This window comes from Tiliqua scincoides, chromosome 1 (assembly GCF_035046505.1).
Source record: "Tiliqua scincoides isolate rTilSci1 chromosome 1, rTilSci1.hap2, whole genome shotgun sequence".
Classification (NCBI taxonomy): Eukaryota; Metazoa; Chordata; class Lepidosauria; order Squamata; family Scincidae; genus Tiliqua; species Tiliqua scincoides.
This window is the reverse complement of record NC_089821.1, coordinates 97,568,956-97,588,072: the sequence shown is the minus strand read 5'-3', so window position 1 is coordinate 97,588,072 and position 19,117 is coordinate 97,568,956. Positions and strand designations below refer to the sequence as shown.

The window sequence follows — 19,117 nt, the reverse complement described above, 5'->3', positions numbered from 1 at the left end:
AAAATTCATCAGTGTGGGCTGGGACCATTGCCTCCAAAGAGGGTTTGCTGACTGGAAAATAAATAAATAAAAGCCTGTCCTGGTTAACAATTTGTTGGACATTATCATTTGTTACTTCCACAGCAAAAACTAAAATAAAAAGGTGGCAATGAATATATTCCACTACATTCCATCAAGAATGTTCACCGTTAATGCCTCATGACAAGCTTCTCTGTATTTTAACTCTTAATTGCCCCAAACACGGATAGAGAGTTAAGACAAGCAATTTATATTATCTCTTAAAACTGAGCCTTAAGAAGTCTCAAGTTTTCAACTTTTTTTACCACAGAAAAGGGGGGAAAAAATAGTTCAAGGCTAATCAGCTTTATTTCAGTAAGAGACGGTAACATCAAAATGCCAGCAAGTGGACCATTTTAATCAGTTTTATTGATTCATGCTTTCAGTTCTTTTTCAGTTAAAAACAAGGCACATTAAATACATCCTCTTATTGCTCTATAAATGCATGCAGCTCATTCGGTATATCAAAAGTAATAAATAATGGCAATAAAACACCGAGACAGTTATAAAAATGACAACCCAGCCTCAAAAACAGTATTTAAACAGTCCAATCTAGAACAATAACCCAATGCATAAAAGTGCCAGATGTACAAACATGCAGTGTGCATATATGCATATGTATGTATGTATGTACGTACACAAAGACAACCCACTATAGGACTCCTTGCTGTTAATTCTTTTTCTTTTCATTTTTTTAAACACAGTACTATCACATAGAGATTCACACAATGCAAAAGGGTAAAATTCTGCAAGTGCATTATAGTCACTGGACATTTGTAGCACAATCTTTCAAACATGTAAAAAAGGGGGGGTGTTGTGTAATCAAATAACTTGGACTTTCTCATGTTACTGAATGAATGTTACTGTTACTGACTTTTCATGTTACTGCCAATGAAAGCTGATGCCCACTTTACGCCTTTGACTTTTCATAAAAAGCAGCACCGTATATTTTTACCCTACAGAAAGAGTGCAAGGAAAACTTTGTCTAAAATTGCAAGTGAGCAAACCAGACAGCATGCGTATAAAACACAAAAAAGGAAGAAAATCAAGTTAATGGAATGAATGCATTGGTAGCAAACGATTAAAACAGCAGGGACTGAGCAAGGTTAGAGATAGGCAGAAGCAGACTTTATTGAAAACCCTTTACGGCAGCATGGAGAGAGAATCTATTTGAAAAGGTGCATCCAAAAATGTGAATTATTCAGATTTTCCCCCTCAGTATTTATGCTGAACATAAATACTGGACTGTTCGCTCTTCAGCACTTACAACTGCACCTTCTCCCCCAATCTCAGGTCTCCAGGAGAAAGGCCTTACTAAATCCTGAAGCACACGTGGTTGAAGTACATGCACACATCTCTGGATTGCTGATATTATCTTTTACTTAAAGGGGGTGTGTGGCAGATATAGAAATGCCACAAGTTCTAATAAAAGGTATATTGGCACTATCACACTTTGGGAGGGTATAAATATAGGAAGCATTTATTCTTTTTCCCATATTTGGACTATGTAAGAACTCAAAAATGGGTTTTTGTCTACTCCTTATTGGGAGCAGAAAAATCCAGATCAAACAGAGATGGAAAGTGATATGTAAAACAGTCTAATATGAGGTGGCAATCTAAGAGCAAGCAATCAACAGGACCTACAGCACAAAACCACCTTTTGTGCTCACAAAGAGACCTCGAACTGTCAAGTGCACATTAGGTTTTAGTCATATATTTCAAGTCTAAAAGCAAGAGGAAGCTGGCCTCCCCCCTTTGCTGCCACCATATAGACAGGAAGGTATGAGGCATCTTGGTAATAGCAAAAAGCTAACGAGGAAAAAGCCTGCAAACAATTTCACTAGAGACATTTTAGAATACTGTTGCCTTCTCAGACCACTTACCAAGATTTGGGTCCTTAGATCCAACTAGGACAGAAGCTGAAAATCCTACCTATAAACGTGAATTCCTAACTTTTCAGGTTTAACTGCTGGGTTTGGGGTGCTTCTTTTTTTTCTAAGTCATTGTGAAGAAAAGAGCCCAAAGTCACTAACAGCTATTTCTAGCAGCAGAAGTCCTCAACATCTTCAAAATGTGCATGTCAAGTTATCTGTTTGGCCACATTGCCTGATGTACATTAAAGTGGTATTATGGTCCATTAGAATGGTCCTGCAGTGCATGTGAACACATAATGCAGAGCCTTTATGAGCAGAAATACATTGTAGTCCACTTTTGTAACCAGATACTACTAGGGAATGGCTCTCCCATTTTTATCTAAGGAACACTCTCCCACTTGCAATAATCATCACTAAAGAGATTAAAATAATATCGGAGGGAAGGATTTTGACCCACAAGAATGGTGTATATGTTTCCCACATTATGGATTGCAGGAGCATTCCCTTAAACAATAGTAGCAAAAATGCAAAATGCAGGTAAAAGCCCTTAAGCAATCAAGAGGGTGACAAAGATTCACCAGTAACCTGAAGTCCTTTCTCTTTGCTTCATGTTAACACTTTATTGTCCATACACCAGGAAGAAAGCTTTCATCTAATCTTAGCAAAGTTATCCAGCTTAATAGCAAGTATTTTAGGGCAAAAGACAGTAAAGCCTGTTTTTGAGAACTGTCCCAAACTGGACAGTATATATGTAATGAAGTTCAGTTCAGTGTTTCTCCTACAAAACATTTTAGATCCTAAAGAAGTTTCCAAGTTCTTAGTTTGTGCAAGATACACAAAAATAAACCCAACAGACAAATAATCAATTCACAAATATTTGTTAAAACCTCTACAGAAATTGCACAGGAAAGGAAAAACATCTATATGCATTACTAACCTTACCACTTGCTATATCAAACATGCTGTTATAGAGGGATGTACAGGGAAGGAAATCCCACCCACATTGTTTGATTTTTCCATGGTGGGATAACGCGTACAGGTTTTGTTAAAGGTATCCTGGTGACGTGCTTCTAATCTCACGCTGATTTTGTGTGCTTTTCAGAAATCCATCTGCAAATCATAGCTGCTGTACAGGATATAGTCACTTGTACATGAACCATGTGCAGTTAAATCCTATTGATTTCAGTAAGATTGAACCATGTTTAACTTTTGGCTGAATTGTGCTCAACATGTCCTCTTATCCAATCACAATGAAATATCACTGCAATTCCCTTGCAGAACATAGGCCTGCATTTTGAGAGCCATTATATGACAATCCTAGATGTGGACCTTCTAATTCTCATGACAAAATCCCCCCCCCCCTTTAATGACATGAGTGTTTCAACAGTTTTAGGCAAAGGGTGAATATTTAGCACAACACACTTCTTGAAGGGAAAAAGGAATCCAGAGATTGAATGTACAAGCCCATGTGCATGACATGAAAGGCACACTGGCACTTCCCCTTTCTGCCAATTCAGTGCAGCAAGTGCAAGATGAAAGGCTAGGAACAGCTTCCAGCTGCACAGGAGACACTGTTCTTGCTACAGTATGAATGGCAAAGTGCTGCTGCACCCACATTCTTGCTGGATTGCCACCTAGACGACCTGCCAGAGCTCCAGAGTGCAGTGTAAAAACCCAGTATTGACCAGAGGAAAAGTACCTGGGACAAAGTTCCCTAACTCAACTTCAAAATTCTTGCCCATCATTCATTTGGCAGAAAAGAGATACATCCACCCAGTTCAGCAGGCCACAAATTAGAGCAGTAATACCCTCACAGAAAACTTCATTAAAACAAACACCTGCACCTATGCATTTTTCTGTATAGTTGCTCAGCAGTAGACAGATCATGTAGAGGAAGCAGAGACTTCTGAAAGCACTGGAATGTTTCTCAGCATCACTAGAGGCAGCTACATGATACCCACAATTTTGCAGCTCTCTGCTCCACAAACTCACAGTCCACCTCCACTCCGATCCACTGAAATTACGTTACGCTGACTGATGTTCTCTTCAGCAGTTTTCATAAGTACAGCTAGACGACTTCCAGAAACATATCCTTTCTGAATTGCACTCATGAGCTACAGAAACAAGATTGAGAAAACATTAATATCACTTCTAATTATATTTGCCACAGTCATTGTACATGCATACCTTGCTAACATGGGGAGTAAGGTTCCAGACTCCTGCTGCAAATGAATATTGCCTTAAAGCGAATCACAGCCTTTTCCAAAAGCTTGCCAGAGCATATAAAAACCTAAAGCCATACTTACACCATCATTTATTAAGTGTGCAATAGTGGTAGGCCAAAAAAAGATGTAAAAGTAAAAAATAATAAATTAAAAAATGAGTGGGGGTGACAAGATGGGGCCAGTCAACTTGCTCAAAACAGCTTGGAATCTGTCCATGTGCAGGTCACCACCCAAAAAACCTTTAAAACCCATTTCCTACCGAGGTTGGGTTACTACACAATTGTCAAAGGTGCATTTTGGCAACAGTCTCAGTGGACCTCCAAAAAGAAGGAAATGCCTTTAAAATATTCTTCAGAAATTTCCATACTCCTGAAACAAAACTGGTAAAAAGGTGTGTCTGTGGGAAATAAGATACAGCTTTTTTTTTTCAGTGCTGACATATAGATCCTTATGTAAATCATATTCAGAAGCTGACCTCACGTAAGAATATCCCCCCCAAAAACTATTTTTTACTTAGCACACAAAAGTATAGCTCTTTCAGATCTTGCCCAACATGGCCTCAGGGAAGGCCTCCTTAATTTGTGTGTACCATGTGAACAGCTTGAGGAAAAAAAACACTAATATTTTAACTGTTGAATAGCTGACTTAATTAGGGGGTGCTTATTTTCCACTTTGAAAATTTTGACTCCGGTTCCTGCATTATGTGTGTTTGTGCACTAGTTTGTTTCACAGCCGACTGTAGGTATTTACACACTTTATTATTAGGACACTTGATGTTACGCAAGAGTTCACTCTTCACTTCTCCAGGAAAAAATGCCAGAAATATGCAGAGCAACCAGAACACTCTGAATTTTCCATCCTAGAAATCTCCTCCACTCTGGGGCTGAATTGTGCAATATCAACATGACAGCGAATGCTACAAGCCACATTCTCATTTTACTCCCCTGACATCTTTCTTAAGGGCCAACACAGAGAAGAGTGAACAATTTGCAATGCATTATTTAGCTTACAAATTTTGTCTCTTTTTCTGTTTGTGAGCAATCAGGAATTCCTCCAGGATATATTTTTTTTTATTTGGTTATTTCTGACTTTTATGTTAACTCAGTGGGTTTGTCTAGAAAATCCACTGTCAAGTATTTACTTGAACGCTTCTGGGTATTTATGATAAGCCAGGACATTCAAGCAAGTGCATCTGCTCCATCTGGAAGACTAGAATTCAAAAATTTTAAATACAAGCTTCACTAAAAGCGGGCGCAAGCACTTCCGTTTTGCAGGAGGTGCTTTGTGCCCACTTTTAGCAAACGTTCCAAGCCTCGGGGAGCACTGTGCAGGGCTGCGCAGGGCTCCCTGCACCTCCTGCAACTTGCTGCAGCCCTGCCTTCTTGAAGTAAGTGCAAAGCACCCCCCTCACCCCCCTTAGCGATGCAATTACTAGCCCTTCCCCGTAAGAACTTACTGAGGAAGTAAAGCTCCCTCAAAGTTTGAGAACCACTGATCTACATAGCTCTTCTACAATTATTCAAGCAATTTTCAATTAGCCCCGAATCATACCTAAATAAGGAAACAAACTTTTTTCCCCTCCTATTCTAAAGTTACTCTTGTTGCTATCCTGCTTGCAACAACAACAACAACAACAAGGTATTTATATACCACCTTTCTGGTCATCGGATTACTCCTCTGACTTTATTCAAGGCGGTTTACACAGGCAGGTGTTTCTAAATCCCTCAAGGGGATTTTTACAATCACAGAAGTTCTCTCTTTCAAGAACCAACAACTTTTCAGAATGGATCTTCCTGGTTTGGTCTCACTTCTGGCCTCCAGTTCTCCCACATAGGCTGACAAGTAGCTCCATCTCTCACATGGAGGGCAGCCAAGACGCTTCTTGCTCACACCAAGAGCAGGTGGAATCACTCAGCTCGGCTTGTCAGCTGCTTCAAGGTCTCACCATTCAAGGTGCCAGTGGCCTCAAACTGGCGACCTTTGGATGTTATCTTTGGGCTAACAATAAATCTTAACAAACAAGTAATTAAAGTGCACACAGCACAGTCTTCACAGGCCAATGCCACCTCAGAAATGCTTGTGTGTTAGAAAAAGCACATGTTTAAGGAGTGTCCTTGTATCAAAGATCTTCCAGCATGCTGAAAGCTAGCAGAGTCGAGAGATGACTCATCTAGAAAAATTCTTTCCAACAAATTCAAGAAAATTTTGACCACAGGGTATTTGCAAACAAGCAATCCTGTAGCAGGCATTCTGAAGTGGTAAAATCCTGCAAGAGGACTCCACTGGCACATACGAGTATTTGACTAAAAGATTGAATACAAACATTTTCCAGAAACGGTGCAAGATTTTGTTCATACCGACTCTGAATGGTAATTCAATATTGTACAGGTGTGCGCCACTTAACCATTCATTAAGTATATATGACGGTGGTCAAAGCACAATAAAGATGTTCTTAATGAGACAATTGCGTCTCCCATAGCCTGCAGTAGAGTGTCTGTTTATACAACAGAGGCTCTTAATGCAAAGCAGAGGCAATCTATCTCCAGTAGCCTGTGCAGCCAGTTAATGTCTGACAGGGGGTGTCCGTTTAGACAACAAAGGCAATAGACTGGACAGAATGTCACTTAACAACCTAATTGCATAACAACAGGGATAGGAGAACCTACCCGTCATTAAATGGCGCACACCTGTATTTCCATAGGTATGATTTATTTATTGGCTTTACTGGATTGTTATTTGATGCTGTAACCTGCCCGTGTACTTGTACTAAAGTAATCAGAAATTTATGAAAAATGAAATTTATGAAAATGAAAAATACCAAGTAGCAGTCTATTTCTGTTAAATGATTTCTACTCCTAAGGAATCCACTCCTACATGTTAGAAGAATGCAAAAAAAACACAATATAGACTTTAAAAAAATACAAATCACTATTAAGGTTCAGAAGAACATTATTATTATTATTATTATTATTATCAACCGTATTGATATACTACTTTTCAACTAAAAGTTCACAAGGCAGTTTACAGAGAAAAATCAAATAACTAAATGGCTCCCTGTCCCAAAAATGGCTCCCTGTCCCCGTCCCTGTTCAACTTCTTAGAAAATACCTTGACCAAACAAACCAATTTTAACAAATACAAATATGAAATGAGAGGGCAACTGTTAAACAATAAATCCACTTTTCAAAATCTAAAATTAAATCTCATTAATGCGAGACTGAGGATGAGAGAAAGTTTACAATTGGCAAGAAAAAAATGCTGGTTAAAAACACATTTAGCATGACTTAAGTCACAAGACAGTTTTTAAAAAATTCTTCTAAAAAATCATTTATTCACATCACCTGAGTGATTGTGCCCAAGGTGTAAGAGAATATGTATTCTTCTATGTATATATAAATACACGCTAGACAAAACCAGTGAAAATTTCTGCATTTAGATTCAACAGTGCTCTTATCTGCAGCCCATCTCAAGAGAGACAATTACCATTTTCCTTTGCCTTGATCTTGTTTGTTTAACTAGACACAGTGAAGAAAAGGCTGACATTGACCAAAATCCCCAGCATTAATTTATCTCATGTTCTGCATTCATCATTGCCACACTGCAGGAAGGATCTGGCAGTCATTTGAAATATCTGACCAAGAAAGGCTCTTACAAAAACAAACCTGGCTAGCAATAAAAAACAAATAAGGGGCTGCTTGCCTGAAAGAAGTCAAATGGATGTCTAGGTACATTTCAGAAGGATCTTTAGAGTCTTAAATTTTGCATTTCTACATGTACACATTAAGAGAGACTAACATTCGCAACCAGTTTTGCACCCACAAAATCTTATCTCTAGGTTTATAAAGAGAGCAATTCACTGATCAAATGTTATACAGTGTCTCAGTTCAGATCTTGAGACCAAACCATGGTCAAGAATGTACTGCAGACTCACATATGAAGATTCTCTCCTATTTTTCCTGGTTTGTAGTAACCACAGTTTGTCATGACATCTGAGTTGAGCAAACAATAGTTACGGCTTCAGAATCAGAACCCACCAAACAGCAGTTTACAATTTCATTGGAAAGCAAATAGTTACCACTAATTGAGAACTGGAGGAAGGAATCTGTACGCACAAACCCACGGCTGACTGTGGTAACATGAAGAATTGATGCATGATGGAAAACTGTGTTAGCTACAAATTTGATAGTGAAATTATAAAAGAAGGGGGGGGGGAAATCTTGAAAGTGAAAAAGAAGGGAGGTTATCTGGTGTGCTCCCTGGGGCATTTGGTGGGCCGCTGTGAGTTACAGGAAGCTGGACTAGATGGGCCTATGGCCTGATCCAGTGGGGCTGTTCTTATGTTCTTAACCATTTAGATAACAGCTACTATATACTTCACAGAGAATTGAGCCTATTGTACTTGTAAAATGTACACATACGTACATTTAAACAATAGTAATCTTGAGTTCTTTTGTTTTAAACCTCTGCAGGCAAATATCACACCATGCCTTGATATGGAAAGGTAACTGTATGAAGATTCTCATGCCTCAGAAAACAAACATGAATTATGTCTTAATTATGTAAACATGTCTCAACACAGAAAAGCTGTTAGGAGTGGGACAGGAGAGAAGAGCTCAAGAATTCTCATGACCATTAACATTTGGATCACAATACCCAAGAGCCTGTCATTGAAACAGAAGAGGTGTGGGTCAAATTTTTTGGAAAGCAGACGGTGGCATTCTGAAAGAATCCTGAAAGATAATTCAGTCTCAGGCATTGAAAGGGAACATGCATTATACTCTGTTCAGGCCCAAACCATCTCTGTTCTTCCACAGGAGGAATATAGTTACTTATGTAGATTCTCTGGAATTCTTCCATGGGGAATTTCAGATGCTGCCAGCTCATGCATTATTTTTGCATTATGTTCTGAAAGTAATTCATCTGCAGTTTGTTATTAGTGTGGCCACCACCTAATGGCTGCAACTTCCTGAAAAAGGTGTAATCGTAATTGGAGGTGAAATGATGAACAGTGGCCTGGTTTTACACTGGTTTTCTATGCCTATGTGAGGAAATGTATTCTCTAGAGAGCACAGGGTATTGGCCTTCTCTCTTCTTCATATGGAAAGGGGGCATTTGCACAAAGGGGAGTGTGTGTGTGTGTGTGTGTCTGTGTCTCCTGTTACTGGCACAAAACAAAACCAGTGACAATGTTGCTAAAATATAAGAGTAGCACAGAACTTGGTTCTGAGCTTAAAGGATTCAACAACTAAATCAGAAACAAGCAGCCAGATGAAAGTTGGGGGAAGGTGAAAACTGGATTCCCTCCAGCCACCCCATATGAGCCATCTCACTCTGCCTTAAACCACCCACACTTAAACCATGTTGAGAAACTGCACACAGATGAAAAGGTGGAGGTATACCAATTTAAATAAATAAAAGACATGTTTCAGGAACACATGAAGCACGGAAGTGACCCTGGGGTAATTCCGGTGTCAAGAAGCTGTCAAGTTAATTGCAATTTATAGACACCCCCCTTTTCACCACTCAGCTGTGCAAATGTAGTATTTTTGTCATAGGAGGGGGAAGGAGAGTGTATTATTATGCTTCTTTTACCTTCTGAATTTCAATTTATAAATAGGGGGGTATAAAGAGAGATTGCAAAATATTGTATTCCCAATACTGAGCCAGAAAAAGCATCTGTGTTTGGAGAATAAAGAATACATCTGTTTAATACAGGGATCTGTTAGCTCCAATCAAAGTGTGGCAAATTCCTGTCTGATCCATTCTAAACAGTTACAGAGATCACAAATGCAGTTTACTTCTGAAAAGAGCACAAAGTATCTGAATGCAAATTTAAACGTATTTAGCATCGTATCATTAACAAGAAATCATGTGCCAGGTCATGGCTTGTTATGGACTGTGTACACAACTCTATTCTGATCCTTGGTAGAATCAGAATGGATGGTTTCAGTGTCAACTGATGGGCTGCCCTTATGCAGAATAGTACAACTTTCTATGAAATTATGAATTTTTAAAAAGTATTAAGTAAAGCTCAGTACTTTGGGTAATCAGTTTATATTGCACTTCCCCTACATGACTGTGTAATGAGTACTGAAGGGATTAACAGTGAATGAGCACTTGCCTGCTTAGATTTAAGACACACCTATTAGATTTAGTGGCACTAAGTCAGAATGAAGGCTGGAGCTGGAGTTTTAAAAGGGGGAAAGTGAAGAGTAAATGGCGAAGGCGTTGATGTAACAGAGTTTCTGGCTGTGGAACAAAGAACCTTGTATGTTTTGTGCAACCCGCCAGCAACATTCTGATTGGCAATTATTGACAAAGAAACCCTGAGAGGATTCAATCTCAAGGAGGAAAAAAGAAACTCAGATATTAAGCTCTCTTCAAGGACCTTGCCTTCGGAGCCTCCCCACCTGCACTTTCTGCCTTTCAGACTAGAGGTGACAATCACACTGAACTCTCTGCTTAGGTTCAAATATTTACCAGGTAGCAACAGGCATTGCAAGATGAATAAATAGTTTGGGTTCCCTTCCTCCCACAACAAACCTAAAGTCACATGAGATAGATGTGCCACACAGAGGCCCTTATGAAAAGATGCCTCATCCTTTTCCCTTTTTGAGAAAAGACAAAAAGGAACACCATACACTGTAGGAGCTTAGAAGAAGAGAATGGTGACTATGCATGCTCATTCGTCACACAAAGCCTGCTGCCACTCAAATTTGTGAACCAGCCTACCTCCCACCCAGAGTCTGGAGCTTCACTCAACAAAAGACACTGCAATGTTACCTCACTTTCAGAAACAATACAAAAATGAAATGTAAAATAATAATAATAATAATAATAATAATAATAATAATAATAATAATAATAAAACTTTATTTTTATCCCGCCCTTCTCCCTAACGGGACCCAGGGCGGCTAACAACATATTAAAAAAAACAATAGATTTTAAAAACATTAATACAAGCAGATAAAAACATTTAAAAACACACTACAGGGCCATAAAAACAGTAGTCAGATTAAAAGAGTAAAAGAGCAGATCACCGAGGAATCAAGCCTGTAAAACTAAAAGATGTATAAAAAAGTTAAGAAGGCCAGAAATCAGAAGGCTTGTTTAAACAACAGTGTTTTCAGGCCTCGCCGAAAGCTCTCAAGAGAGGGAGCCATTCTCAAGTCAAGGGGAAGGGAGTTCCATAATGTTGGTGCCACTACCGAGAAGGCCCTATTTCTTGCAGCCGCCCCCCGGACCTCCTTGGGTGGCGGCACTTGCAAAAAGGCCTTCTCTGATGACCTGAGATGGCGAGCCGGATTGTACGGGAGTAGGCGGTCTCTAAGATATCCTGGCCCAGAGCAGTATAGGGCTTTAAAGGTCAAAACCAGCACCTTGAATTGGGCCCGGAAACGAATGGGCAGCCAATGTAGCCCCCGGAGAAGCAGGCTGAAAGAGTTAAACCGCCTGGCTCCGGTGACTACACGGGCCACCGCATTCTGTACTAATTGTAGTTTCTGAACCGTCTTCAGGGTTATATGTATAGGAAATGTATAGATTGAATAATGCTCCTTAACTTTGTCTTAATTATTTTCTGTACAGTGGTAACTCTTAATGTATTTTTTTGTAACTTAGCCAGTGAATATTTTGTGCCTTCCTTTGATGTAGTGTTACAAAAGACAAAATCATACTCTCATATAATTGCCACTTTAGCATCAGAGCTACAAGAAATGTATATATCATCTTCCAATAACATTTCCCAATATTATTGAAGTAAGTGTTGTGAGTAACCTATATTATGGCATCTACAAAGTAGACCTCTGGGTTTTCTTCCACTATATTTTTTTAAATCAAAAAAAATTTGCTCACCTGCAAAAACTCATTGAATTCAACCTGCCCGTTTTTGTTCAAATCCACTTCATTCAAAATCTCATGGAGTGCACTTTCATTAATTTGAAGGTTGATGCTCTATAAAGAATATAGAAGGAAAAGCCCACATGCCTGAATTAACAAAACACTATTAATATCATGCTAGGCAATTTTGATACAATTTAAAAAAAAGGAACGAGAAATAAGGTGTTACCTCTAACACACGCTGCACATCCAATACGGTAATAAAACCTTTGCCTTCTTTATCAAACATGTGAAATCTCCTTTTATACCTGCAAGATGGGATTACTCATGAGAAAAAGACACTGACAAAAAGCAGTTCTAATCAGGGGTTTTAATGCAGCCTAAGAGATGCTCTCTCCCTTACCTCCACAAGCTGACAACTGTTCCTATTTAATCCAGCTACAGTGTCAGGTTTATTCCCCCTACACAGAACTTGGTCATCCCATAGTTCTCATCTTGATATCACCTGCCCCAGGCTACTGGTCCCAAGTAGGAGGCGCCACAGCTGAGCAGCAGCTCACACAGCCTCAGGGTTCAACCCCTGGCATCTCCAGTTAATAGATTCAAGGTGCTAGGAAAGAACCTAAAGCCCAGAAAAGCCACTCCCAGTTGAAGCAGCAACAGTATTGGGCTACAGCTGCGGTTTTCAAACTCTCCAGGAGTTTGAAACCCGCAGTAAGTCTTGGCGGGGAGGCAGCAGGGGCAGGGGGGGCTGCCGGGACTGGGATGCACTCACCAATCCCTGCAGCAGCCATCCCTGTGTGCGGGGAGCCTGTGCGAGCGCCTGCAGGGCACCCCAGGTCAGGGAAAGGGAGAGTGGGAGGATCTGCTCTGCCTCCGCAAAAGCGTCGCGTCACAACGCCCCAGTTAGAATACCACTGGGCTACAGGGATCACTCAGTCATCTCCCAGGCCACAGAGCTCCTGCCATCAGCTCCTGAAGAAAGTGCAAGCAGCCTGAGAAAACTGTTGAGCAGTCTCTCCTTCAGTGCACTTGTTTGCCCCAAGAGGAAAGCAGAATAGTAGATGCTCAGACCAAAGAGCTCAGCCCTGAGCTTCTGAAGAGACCACCAAAGGTCCGAGACAAGTCTACTCTTTTTATCATTTTGTCTTTGGCAACTTTGGTTAAATGTAAACCATTCTGAAAGCCTTGTCAGAAAGATAGATAATAATACAGATACATTAATCCAGATATAGGCCAGGATATAGATGCAATGATGCATGCCTCCCCTCAGCTTATCAAGTACATACCACATTGAGAAGGAAGAAGGCAATAAAGAGACAACAACCTAGCTTGCATGGCTGCCAGCACCAGTCTACTGTACTGTACTGTGGATATACTGTACTGGGGGGACTGTACTGTACAGTCCCCACAGCCTACTGTATATCATATTCAGACCCCTGAGATGAATGACTTGCTTTTACCATACTTACCTCTCAAGATCTCCTGCAGTCAGAGTGATTTCACTATGATCTGTCAGTTGCTCTGACCGTGCCTTGTAGCCCATTTCATAATACAGGAACTTCTTCGCTGTCGCAAGCTCCTCCTAAACAGGGAGAGCGGTACATAGCCTCAGCTCTAGGGTAACAGCAAATATTTACATTCTGAATTTCTTCTTTGCTGTAATGTTTTATTGGCTCCTTTCACTTAATTATAATTGCTGGTCCTTAGAGGAATATCAGCAGTTGATGACCAAAAAGTGCTTAAAGGTGAACAAGGTAATTAAGATTAGGCAGCATTTCATGCTTCAGCTAGATCACTGGTTTGGTTGTACAAGTGTTGATTATCAAGCGATAATTACTTCGAGAGACGTGCAATGTAAAGATTTTTAGGGCTGTAACATGCCCTCAATCCATACGCACAGCTCGCAGAGATAACAGCAAGAGCTGAGCTTGCAGGCAAAGGGCCAAGAGAGTTGGCCTTTAATTTAATGCTGGTATCTTATAACTACACTAAGTACCCTAAGTGGCAAGTTACAGGCTTGAATGTGTCTAATTTTTTAGGGTTCTGGTATTTGCCAATTAATCTCTTTAGGCAACAGGACAACAAAGATGCCCATAGTTTGTAATCTTTCAATCCTCTCTTCTGTTCTGAGGCCTTCTTTTTGTCACTGACTATCCTACTCCAGTTGCTTTACATCCCTGACCATCCATAAGCTTTTTCTAGGCTCTGCTCATTTGAGAGCAAGGATCAGTAGCTGAAGTCAGCAACCCCGCTTTGACAAAGTAAGCCTTTCAAGAGCGAGTGGACTCTGCTATTAATCCATAGCAAATGAGCTCTATTTAATTGCATATTTTAGCTTTAAAGACCCAAGAACACCTGAACACATGTTGTCACATTAATTGACTTCTTGGAGCATCTAACTGGGGCAGCAAATGAAAACACTCTATTCAAAGATTTGCGAGATACTGTACATAGTTTTTGCAATATGGAAGTTAAGTACCAGAGTACGAACTATATATGTGACATTCAGTTCAAATGGCCATTTAGACAAAGTGGAGGAGGGGGAACGGACAGTGCTTGCCTCATGGACTGAGACTGCTGTGAACCTCCACCCATGATTTTCAAGAACATGGGATAATCATACCCCCCCCAACACACACACACACACACACACACACACACACACACAAAACAAGCACGTCCAAATGTTACAGCAGGGAGAGTGATAAGAAAAGGAATACATGAAGTTAGTGACTCAGACCATATCTCTCCACTCCAGGACATTTAATGTCTTTGGAAAGGATCTCATAAACTTCTAAGTTGTAAAACAAGTGACCCCCTCCTTTATACCTTTTTCTTCTGTTCACTCCACTTGAGCTTCTTCCCCATTATCTCAATGACTTTTGGTAAAGCTTCCTCCGCAGCTTGCACATTCAAGAAAGCCAAGCGTGTTCGACGGGCAATCATATCCACTGCAGTGCAGGCATACTCTTGGATTGAATACTCAACCTATAATATTTGAATAGATAAATTGCAGATCAAATCCCGTTTGAGAGGTTGGTACAGAACAGAGGAATTAACACTAAAAGGCAAAATGTAATGTATATACTGATGACAATAAATGCTCAAATGGGAGGGAGGACAGATGAGGGAGACCTTATTCACAAGTTCTACTCCCCGTAGCAGTTTCAACAAAATCATGACTTCCTGCTGCAGCCTTCTAAAGACAGACTAGCTAGTAAACAAAGCTAAAGCTATGTTACAGCAGTTCTGATGACAAGAAAACAGCACATTTAGAACAAAATAAGAAAGCAAAAGAGAAAAATTTCAAAGTTCTCACTGTCATACCTCAGACTCAATGTAAGGGAACTCTGATACAAGGCGTTTGCCAACAATAGGCCACCTCTTTCCAGTAACCTGGGCCAACTTTGCCACTTCGAGAGCCTTGTCCCCATATGTATTTGCAAGGTGTTGCGCCACCTACAGAATTGAGAACACATGAAAGCAACTGTTTGAGCCGTGTTCTGGAAAATGCTGGTTGATCAGTCTAGGCATGAACTGATCTTGTCAGTTCTTCTGCTGCCTGTTAACGAATAGCCTGACGACTGGATTGTGTGGGAGGCAACTCTTCACACTGGGAATGCTTAGGCCAGTGCTAGGACTGCTATGCATGTATCAATGGAACAGTGACTAATGATGTTGGTTTCTGCTACTGTGATCACATCTGGAGAATATATTTATTTGGGACAGAAAACCAAAGAACTTAGGCTTTCACAGCTACAAAGACATACACATACATATACCACACACACAGACACCCCCCCCAAAAATTGGAGTTACATAAATTAGGTTTATTAAATAGTTAGAATAATGAACATGCCATTCTTTGTAGTAAAGAAGGCAACAATGGATTAGGTTCAAACCCCCCCCCCCCCCGGTGGTCTAACCACATGATATACAGCCAGCCTAGATCCATCTTTTAAACAACCACCCCAAGCTACGATCTATATACCAGGGGTGTCAAACATGTGGGCCAGATACGGCTCATGAAAGCTCTTCATCTTCATGAAAGCTCTTCATCCAGCCCCCATGGTAACCGAGCTCTCCTAGCACCACCATGAGCTACTGAGTTGCAAAGTGACACATTGGCAAAAGTGGCACAGCTGAAAGTGTGGCCTGCCTGATAATTGCACTCTCCCTGTGCCATCATTCAGCACCACTTCTGCCGAAGCACTACAAGGGAGAGATGGAAGGAAGCCTCAGAACATGAGGAATGGTATGAGGGAAGAGACAGACCAAGAGGGGTAAAGAAAAGGAGAAATTGCTGAGTCATTGGGAGAGCCCAGTTATCATGCAGGTCACCCTTTCGGCAGCACCACTTCTGCTAAGGTGTCACTTTGCAAAGTTCCACTCAGCAGCTGAGCTGCATCGGAAGAAGCAGTGCAGCTGAAACAGTGGCCCCTGTGATAATTGGGCTCTGCAATACCTTGAAAATCTGGTCATGATTTGCACATTTTCTCCTCATTTGCAGTTGAGGAGTTCCTAAGTGAGGAACAAGTGCTTATTTCTGGGTATCACCTGCTTCATGATGTCAGTCTCTACTTAATATGGGTAAGAGGCACTTTTTCAAGTGGGTGCTCCTTTTTTTAGCAGGGGGAGAGTAACTGGCCCACCTCACCCCAGCACTGTCTGTTCTAGTGGCTGTCTGCTGGTATTCATTTGCATCTTTTTAGATTGTGAGCCCTTTTGGGACAGGGAGCCATTTAGTTATTTGATTTTTCTCTGTAAACCGCTTTGTGAACTTTTAGTTGAAAAGCGGTATATAAATACTGTTGATAATAATAATAATAATAATAATAATAATAATAATAATAATAATAATAATAATAATAATAATAATAATAATAATAATATCACTTCCGGCCCTCAGCAGGTGCCATGAATACTATTCAATCCACTGTATGAAATGTGTTTGACATCTCTCATCTATACTGAATGAGGTTAGGGCCTGTTGATTTAACAGGCAAGACACTGGATGTTTTGAAAGCTCGAGGGAAAAGTGTTGCTCCAGTAACTCCTATTGCTCCACCTTATTCTATCCCCTCCTGCTCCAGCCTCCTTCCTCACTTATTCACCTCTCTCCTTTTCTCCAGCCTCAAACTCACCCTGCTCTGTCCCTCCTTGAGAGATATGCTCTACAGTTGGAAGGAGTGAAAAGAGGGAGCCACTCAAACAGTTCCGTGCACTCACTACCACCACCAGTTTCTACGTGCCACAGTCCAGATCCAGTGGACAGAGTGAAAATACATTTAGGATGTACTGGCATTTCAAAATACTAAAAGAGTCGCATCTCAAGTCTCACCTCACATTCAAGTCCATAATCTTGAACCAGTCTGATATATAGGGTAGGGCTCCAACCTTCAGCCCCCTGTAGTAAGAGACCAGATGTCTTACAGAGACCTGCTTGAAGGTTATGACTTTTTACAGCAGCGTCAATGGTATCTTGTGCCATTGAGCGATAGGTTGTCCATTTCCCACCTGAAAGCATTAACAAACAGGGATATTATAGGTCCACCATTTCAACTCCTACCACAACAATATTTGACCTTGAAAATACCAATAAACTAGCTATGAAAGTGGTACTCTTTAGGCCACTCACATCAAAATTAGCTACCACTTCAAAATTTCAGCCTAAATATTTTACTGGCTTCCTTCAGAATCAGACATTAGAACATAAAACACAGAACAAATAAAAGATTTAAATAATGTATTGATTGAGCAAGAGCACATGTGCACAAAATGAAGTTTAAGTACCTGCTATTGTCACAAGGCCACTGTCACTAACATGCACCACGTGATTCCGAGATAAAGACTGGGTGTCTTTAGAATTGGGATCGGACACAAGGGGGCGAATTCCACTCCATGCTGCCAGGACGTCCCCTCTCCTCACTATTGTTGAAAAGGAAAAAAAAAATGTATCACAAACGCTTTCTCATGAAACAAAGCCTAACACTTCACCAGAATAAGAAAAATCACCCCACCAATGTAATAAAAACTTTGGAAAGCGTTGAAAATCAAAATGAAGGATAGAGTGGCTACCCAAAATGAGAAGCTCCTGTATCAGGAGAAAGAAACCAACATTTCCTGGATGTCCAACTCTGACAACCACCTGAGGATTCCATGCTACGCCTCCTGATCACTGATAGATTTTTAAATCTTTTGCTCAGAAGCAGTATATATTTTCATAGCATTTAAGGTATGAATTGCCTTGTATCACTATACTCACTCCAGTCAAAGTATAATTTTAGTTGATGTTGAGCTATTCTTTAATCTTCAATAATCTCAGGTATAGCTCTTAATAGTCACATACAAATACTAATGGACATCAAAAAGTAAACTTCACAGCAGGGCACATCAACATTCCGCTCTTGTCTTATTTTTGCTTCTCAGTAAATAAACTACTTAAAGCTCATTATCATTTTAAGTTTCAAGTCATCCTTACTGCGAGATAGATGTGATATATACAATGCTATGATAATTTATAGTGGAAATATATGCAAACAAAAAAAATACACTCAAATTCATTATGCCCTTTTCTAATTTCAATTTAGCTATTTTTGAAGGACCAAACGACTCCCCTTTTCTCTGACATATAAACACAATTTAAAAATAAAACAACATCCCTACAAGCTGTAGTTTGTGAAACTGAAATGATTGTCAACTAAAACACAAATTAATGTAATTTGTGGTTTCAAAGAAAATGATATACAGTATTATATCCCCATTTAAAATGGCTATTGCAGACTAAAATACTGCCATAACAAAGAATACTGCTCTGGAAAACGTAGGTGCAATTACGATGTTCATCCAGGTTAGATTTCCACTTCAATTCACATTTACTTGCAAGTGAATGCCATTGAATTCAACTCAACTTACGGTACTTCCAAAGAACCATAATTGTAGGACTGCCAATTTAGGCAAATTTTTGGCAAATTCTCTCATTGATCAGAGATCTCTAGCTTCCTGTAGGGATAAGAGTTCTGATCAACAAAAGGAATCCTTCACATTGCTGACTAGCAGGTAAACATTTGGAACTATCAGGTGCTGAAAGAGTACTTAGTTTACTATGAGTAGAACGAA

General features: G+C 40.1%; 1 protein-coding gene across 1 annotated transcript in view; it reads right to left on the bottom strand.

The window, feature by feature from the left end:
* Nucleotides 1–382: 382 nt before the first annotated feature.
* Nucleotides 383–19,117, bottom strand: part of GPD2 (glycerol-3-phosphate dehydrogenase 2) — a 98,270-nt gene continuing 79,535 nt past the window's right edge. The window contains exons 10-17 of the mRNA XM_066611997.1: nucleotides 17,792–17,926; nucleotides 17,340–17,515; nucleotides 15,326–15,457; nucleotides 14,828–14,986; nucleotides 13,468–13,580; nucleotides 12,225–12,303; nucleotides 12,011–12,109; nucleotides 383–4,045 (exon numbers count right to left, since the gene is read on the bottom strand). Coding sequence (XP_066468094.1) covers nucleotides 3,920–4,045; nucleotides 12,011–12,109; nucleotides 12,225–12,303; nucleotides 13,468–13,580; nucleotides 14,828–14,986; nucleotides 15,326–15,457; nucleotides 17,340–17,515; nucleotides 17,792–17,926 — 1,019 coding nt within the window. The 3' untranslated portion in view covers nucleotides 383–3,919. The remainder of the gene's footprint in view (nucleotides 4,046–12,010; nucleotides 12,110–12,224; nucleotides 12,304–13,467; nucleotides 13,581–14,827; nucleotides 14,987–15,325; nucleotides 15,458–17,339; nucleotides 17,516–17,791; nucleotides 17,927–19,117) is intronic.